General features: G+C 39.9%; 1 protein-coding gene across 1 annotated transcript; it reads right to left on the minus strand.

Annotated features, from left to right (window-relative positions):
• Positions 1-4882: 4882 nt before the first annotated feature.
• Positions 4883-5874, minus strand: LOC120105926 (STOREKEEPER protein-like). The gene has a single exon (XM_039118713.1). It carries the CDS (start codon positions 5849-5851, stop codon positions 5006-5008), a length of 846 nt encoding a protein of 281 aa, XP_038974641.1. The 5' UTR covers positions 5852-5874; the 3' UTR covers positions 4883-5005.
• Positions 5875-7291: the final 1417 nt, after the last annotated feature.

Below are 7291 nucleotides of genomic sequence, written 5' to 3' on the forward strand. Positions count from 1 at the left end.
ATGAGGAACAGTCTGAGAGGCTCGTGCAGCTCTACCAATGTTGGAATATGTCTTCCAAAAAAAGAATAAACAATATAATATATTTAATGTATAAATTTGTAATATATATTATTAGTAAATACAATCTAAAGTATTGAAAAAATATACACAACCTGAGCTTTCTCGGAAAACCAGTAGTGGACAAGCTCCCTCCACTGATGAGCGATTACATCAGGAGGACAAACATGGGCAACCTCCTCTTCTGTCATACCATCTTGCTTCCAGTCCGCCTTTAACTTGGCCTTATATTCTTTCCACTTGCGGTTGACGGACTTCAACACCCAATCATGGCTCTCTTTAGGAAGCAAAAACTTACGCTACACCAAAGTAATTAAAGAATGTTATAACAATATTAAATCAAAAAATAAAATTGTGATAGTAAGCAAATTCAATTATTTACTTCAATAACTTTAAGAAGCTCAACCTTATACGAAGGAAGCATTTCATTCCATTTCGTATAGTTGAGCGGACACAACTGACCATTCCGCGCAACCGATCCTAGAAAAGTCGATAAAATGCTTGCAGCCCTCTTGATGGGCTGCCCCAGTTCATTGCAATGGACAACGATCTTCTCATCCTCATGTAGATTCCACACATCCCGTGCTCAAGTGGGTCCTCGTGTCCTCCTCATTCTCCCCAGTCCATCTATAAAAATAAAATAAAATATACATTAATTAAAACATTAAAGACAAATGATTTAATATATAAAATGTAAATCAAATTATCCTGGATATGCACGTCATCCATGTCTGGACAATCAGCAGGTGACACGTGCTCAGACTGAGACTCGTGTTGAGTATGCAACTCGTGCTGAGAATGGGACTCGTGCTGCTGGGACCGTAGGAACTGATCGGAAGAAGATCCCACGGATGTGTGCTGAAACTCAACATCTTTGAATCGTTTTCCTCGCGGCATATTGTTACCTAGTATGCACAGAAAGAATCAAGGATTTTCATCAAAAGAAGAATAAAAAAAAAGATTGAAAGCCTGTTGAGCTGGCACCTGGAAAACTGCACCTGAACACTATAATCAGATACAATTGGCCCAACGTATAAAGAGCGTGCAATGTGAAGCTCGGATTGCAATGTAGACAATGCTTTGAGGAATAGAATGTGATGACTGAATGAACAGGAGCCCTCTTGTTCAAGAATATCCTCTTATCAGACATAACAAGTTAAAAGCAAATATCCATATATTATTTAGGAAAACAAAAAATATTACACTATCTTCAATCAAAATCTAGGATAAAGAAATGTTATATTACAAAATGTAAAATAAAAAAAAAACATAAAGTAATAATAAATGAACCATCCCAGTATTAAATAATAGCAGGAAATTACTTTTGTCATCTACACTTAAAACCTAACAAAACCAAGAAAATATAAAACACCATATGGCTAGTCGTGATAAAATAATTCTTGTAAACAACCACAAATAAAGAAGCATCATTTTTACTACTGAGGGTGAGTATTGTATTTTGCTAAGACCATTAAGAACAATCATATGAAGCACAGGTTTGTGCCACTCTGTTATAATCTATTAACAAAACTTCTCTATCAGCAGGGGATTTCAAGTGGTCTTGAAATTTTCGGTAGATTAAATCTCCATATGTTCAGTAGTATGCTGGACTGCATTATAAGCAATACTTGCAATATATATCTGTTGAAACATATGAACTTTCTTTTATTCCAACTATACTCTTACATGCAATACATGCACCTAACTCTGTTGCTCATAATACTTGGGAAATATGTGTATTTGAAGTTCATGTTTTTTCTCTTCCGTGACAGGATGAGCATTCTCATGCCCATTTAGCTGAACAGTTCAAGCTACACACTATCCATAGAGTATACATCAGTCTTACTTGTGGAGTCCCTAACCCAAGTTCTGGAAGGATTGAAATGCCTATAGCTCGTGATTCGAATAATAGAATTCGCATGGCTGCCCTTTCTGGGACAAGTAACAGTAGACATGCTCGTTATGCTGCTAGTAGTGATTCATTTTTTTCTCTTAATGCTTTATCTGTTTTTCTCGCAATAAGCTATGCATGCAAAAAGAGATTGTTACCAAATAATATAGTAGAAAACATATGATGTTGATGAATTTTGGCTCCAACAAGCTTACATATGTGGAAGTGCAATACATCCCTATTTTGCCCTCTTTCTTGCTTATCAGTGAAACTAAAATGCTCACTTTCTGGACTTTCTTGCATGGCTTCCAAAACAAAACAAACAATCTAGACATTGAAAACCTTGGTCTGATAATTAATTTTCTAAGTATTGCCAATCAAAGATTAGGGACTAGGGTTGTTGCACAATTTCTATATTTCCTTCAACGTACTCTAATGTGTATGATCTCCAAAATTATGGAACTAAAGCTAAAAAATAATATAAGAAAGCATGCTCTAACATATATATCACCACCATCTACCACAAAGATCATTGACTTTCTTCGTCATCTCCTTAATTTCCTTCTCTACTTTCCTGATACTAGCTGAATAAGGTCCTAGACCCTGTCATCAAAGCACAACACAACAATTCAATTTTCAATTGATGATATTGCAGATCCATGAAATATATTCAACCCATATCCCAACAACAAAATCCGTACAACAAAGGGGAAAAAAAGATTCAAAAAATAGGATAGCAAATCGAACCGAACTTAGACCTAAATCAGTAAAGATTTGAGCAGCCAGAGGCATTATAAGCAAGAATTGAAAAAGAAATACCGGAAAAATTATACGCAACAGATAAAGTTTCAATTTTTACAGGACTTCCAAAGAAATGCTCGATTTCTAACTCTATAGAACAATACTAGGACAATTAAAAAGGACAAAAAGAAAAATAATCTAGGGTTCCAGGCCGACTGATTTGGACCTGAAGACGACGATTCGAGAGGAGACTGCAGGAGATGGGGCAGGCGTGTGTAGGCTTTGAGAAGGGCGATATTGTCCTCGTCGAGTGGGCGAGGGTTCCTCTCGTTCGTCTCCTCTTCAAGTTACGGAGCCATGGCGGCAAAAAGCGATGGCGGCGAGACCAGAAATAATCCAGAAAAATCAACCAATTTGTGTTTCTTGAACCCCAAGTTGAGAAAGGGAACTTTGTGATATAAGGAGAAAAAAATGTACATGAGAAAAGAAAAATAACCTTGAGAACAGAAAGAGCCTGTTCGATTTGATCAGCAGAGAAACCTTCGAGCGAGAGCTTGTCGTAGATGGTCCGGAGCCTCTTCCCTTTTTGAGCTCTCGAAGCGGTGTCCGTACTGGTGGCCGGTCGCTCGGCGCCGGAGACGAGAGAGGAGGATGCGGACGGTCGCTCGGCGCCGGAGAGGAGAGAGGACGAGAGGAGCTTGGTGGAGGACGTCGCTCGGCGCCGGAGAGGACAAGGGTCGGTCGGTCGCTCGTCGTCGGAGAGGAGGGAGGAGGAGCCAGAGGAGCTAGGGTTTGATCGACTGGGATGCAAAATGAGGAGGAGGGGGGCGGCCGCTGGTTTTGTTATGAATTTGACTTTTGACGACGCTTATAAGCGCCGTTTTAGGCGGAAAATACGACGACGCTAATAAGCGTCGTCTATTCCTAAGAATTGCCGACGTTGAATGAAAGCGTCGGCAAATGTATGAGCGGTGAAATTTTTTCCGACGCTTCGTCCTAGCGTCGGTAAAAAAGAGTCGGGAAAGACCCATTTTCCTATAGTGTTATAAGCGTCGTCTTAAACCAGTTCTTGGCTTCCGACAATGCTTATAAACGTCGTCTTAATATTTGCTTCTGACGATATTTATAAGTGTTGTCTTAGTTTAATTCTTGACGACGCTACTGAGAAGCGTTGGCAAATTTTAGCAGGAGAGGCAAATTACCAATGCTTCTATCTAGGGTCGGCATATATATGTCGGTAATTTTCAATTTTTCTGTAGTGCTATGCCCTTTAGGGTATTTTAATTTCTCTGGTTGATACATATATTCTCACATTGACCTAGTGCATACTCTTTTTCTTAGAGAACAGGATATGAAAAAAGTTAAATATATTTGTTGTCATGAAAATTTCTATGATGCCTCACCTTTTTTTCGTCGATGATTTTATTTTCCTTTTTTGTTTGTTAAGACCAAAATCCATATTTGTTCTGACCCCAACGCCTAATGCATTATCGTCCCTTTTATTCTCCTCCATAAGTAGTGTCACGACCCAGCAACAATTTCTCTCTCCAGAGGGTACTGATTTTAATAGAAAATAATAGAAGAACTTAGGGATGAGGATACTTAACGACATCTGAACTGAATGCTCTTCCTATTGTTCTCTAACAATTTTCTTAGATCAACAAAATACAAGAAAATTCACAATTATATTATATCATCTTTTCTCTACATTACTTTCTTTGCTTAATCATGAACCAATTATTAATTGATTAACAACAAATTTGAATTAAATGAACATCTAAATATCCAATGCTGTAGCTGTTGGAAGACCGAAAAACAGATGTCATTAATTAAATAGTTGCACAAGAACTCCTCAAATGCTGCACTTCCTTTACCAAATAGCACAGATAGCAGCCGAAACCAAGTCTGGCGAGGCAGCCAATATTACCCAATAAAACAGATAAATATAATGAAAAAAACAACATTATTAGAGTGAAGAAAGAGGATTGCCAAAATCAAAAATTCTAACTATCGGACAGCCATTTCTAATTTTAATAATCTAGTAACTATTTACTTAGAAGGCTTTCTCGAGCTAACATAGCAAGGCGTGAAGTTGCCTAAGAAACACCAGCTGTTTTGGATACCAAACCTCATATTTTAATAACATCTTCCAGCTAACATGGAACATCTCAGCAAACGTGATACAACGTCCCTTTCCATGCAGAAGGTCATACGACCTACAAGACACACGAAACAGATACATCTTTCCTAGAACTTTCACAGACACTGTTGTACCAGAACATGGTGATCTTAACTACCAGCAGCAGAATCTCAAAATTACGCTAGCATCTGAAATATTCTACCAAGTTCATGTTGGTGTTTGACCGACAAACGGTTCTCCCTTTCAAGCTGCTGCTTCCATTTAACGTCCAGCTTCTTTGCTTTCCAAGGATCGCCTCGCTTCAGTGCCTCATTGAGCGTGGCATTCAAATACCCATCTTCTCTCCAGTAGTCCGCGAGCGCCTCCCAGATAAATGGATAGTAGTGGCCGGCGCCGCCATCCTCCTCCGCCGCCGCCGCAGCAGTGCCCTCTCCATCTTGCTGCTCGACAGCCTCACCAATTGTCTCCTCGGTGGAAGTCTCCAGGTGGGAGGACCAAAGCTGGGCCGCGAGCTCGTGGACGAGGCGGTCATGGGCACCAGCGGAGGCGGCCGGGCCACGGAGATTGTCGAGGTACTTGCGACGCAGGCGCTTAAGCTTGCTGCAGACTTGCTGTGGATTCAGGCTTTTGGCGACAAGAGATGGCTGGACAAAGTTGAACAAGTCGAGGATATTGCTCGGTCTCGGAAGGGAGCCCCTCTCGTCGCGGAAGAGGATGGCAGCCCTCAGGAGGGCGGCCTCGTCGGCGTCCGTCCAAATTCTCAACTGTTGGCCGGAGCAAGAGCTTGTGGCTTCTGCAGCGGCGAGGGATGGAGGGTCGGTGGTCTTTCGCTTTTTCCGGCGGTGATTGGATGGCACAGCACCGACAGCGGCGTGTTCTTGGGCGGTGGTGGGAACGGAGGAGGAGCGTTTGGGGACTTTGGGCTGCTGCCGCTTCGTCTTCTTCGTCTTGGATTTGGCTTCGGGGAATTGATCCATGGCGGAGGAGTTCTTGGAGGGGGTGGAGGACTCCTTGGAGGACATCTTCGCGGCTTTTGATGGGAAGAGGAAATAAAATACGTGGGGCTGAATCGAGGGAGAGACAGGGCAGCTAAGAGGGTCGCACAAATGAGGGGAATGTTCACGGGAGGACGAGCTTGGGCCTCCTTGGGAGATGTAGACTCATAATGAAGTCTTGGGAACCCAACGGCGAATATAATAGCAACGCGGGCTGCGAGGATCCTCATTTCTAATTTTAGCCACCCAAATCGTAACGGGAGAGTGGCTTCCATTTCCCACGCGGCTAGATGATGGTGTCCTGCAAATGCATTAGCATAAAAAAATAAAAATAAAAATAATATTTAAGATATTTATATACTAAAAATTCACTATCAGTAACTATACTCATCTATAAAATGAAAGCATATAATTTTTCCATTCATATGTCGCCCATTCAACTCTTTTAGCTATTGTCACTTCTCTTTTCTTATCACTACTCTTTTCTTATCCATGTGCACGTACTGGCAACTCTGTCTATACCCCCACAATTTTTTTTTTTTAATCTTTGTCAACGTGACTTGCTGACTTGTGGCCAGGCCATCTTAGCTAATTTTTTTTCTCCGCGTGTCAACATCTTCTGCAAGAATTCTGAACACGGTACCCATCTCCACTTAAAAAATTACTTCTGAAAGGAACATCAACTTTTAATTCATGAAAAATAAGGGTTTCACAGTAGGAAAGCTTATAAGAAGCTAAGGCTGAGTCTACTTTCACAGTGTTGTCTAGCTTTGCAGCCCAAAAGGAGACTGGTGAATTGGTTTTTTCAAAAATTGTAGCTAATAATGTAGCAAAATTAAATGCTTAATAGATGAATATTGATTTTAGAAAATAAACACTAAGTAAATATGAAAAAAATTAAATAAAAAAAAGCAAGGCAAATACAAGAGATTTAGAGTAGTTTGGTGCCAACCATGCACCTACATCCACTCTCCAATATTTTCTTCTTCGAAATTCCACTATAATCTATAACCCAAAATATACCTCAGTTGTTTTGCGAGTCCACAACCAAACTCAATTGATTCTTTCAGGTTAATCAACTAAAACCTACAACCGATTATTTTTCATATTCGCAAACAACCCTATTGATTTTTCAGGCAATTAATCAAAACCTTCACCGATTGTTTTCTGGGTTCACAATCAATCCAGTTAATTTTAAAAAAAAAATCAACCAAAACTTTTAGAATCCAATTTCAGGTTTGGATGCACCTTTTTCTCAATTTTCAATTTTTGAAACTTGTTATAGCAAGGAATAAAAAGAATTTAAGCACAACAAATATAGTTCCAAAATAATAAATAAAAATAATAAATCGAGCTAGGCTCTGTTAGTTGATTTGATTGCTTTTGAAGGCACCTCACCAACTCTCTAATATAGAAGATGTGGACTTTCAGCTTCCAATAAAAGCACTTGAATGATATCTTCATTGA

The sequence above is a fragment of the Phoenix dactylifera genome, unplaced genomic scaffold, assembly GCF_009389715.1.
Source record: "Phoenix dactylifera cultivar Barhee BC4 unplaced genomic scaffold, palm_55x_up_171113_PBpolish2nd_filt_p 000399F, whole genome shotgun sequence".
NCBI lineage: Eukaryota > Viridiplantae > Streptophyta > Magnoliopsida > Arecales > Arecaceae > Phoenix > Phoenix dactylifera.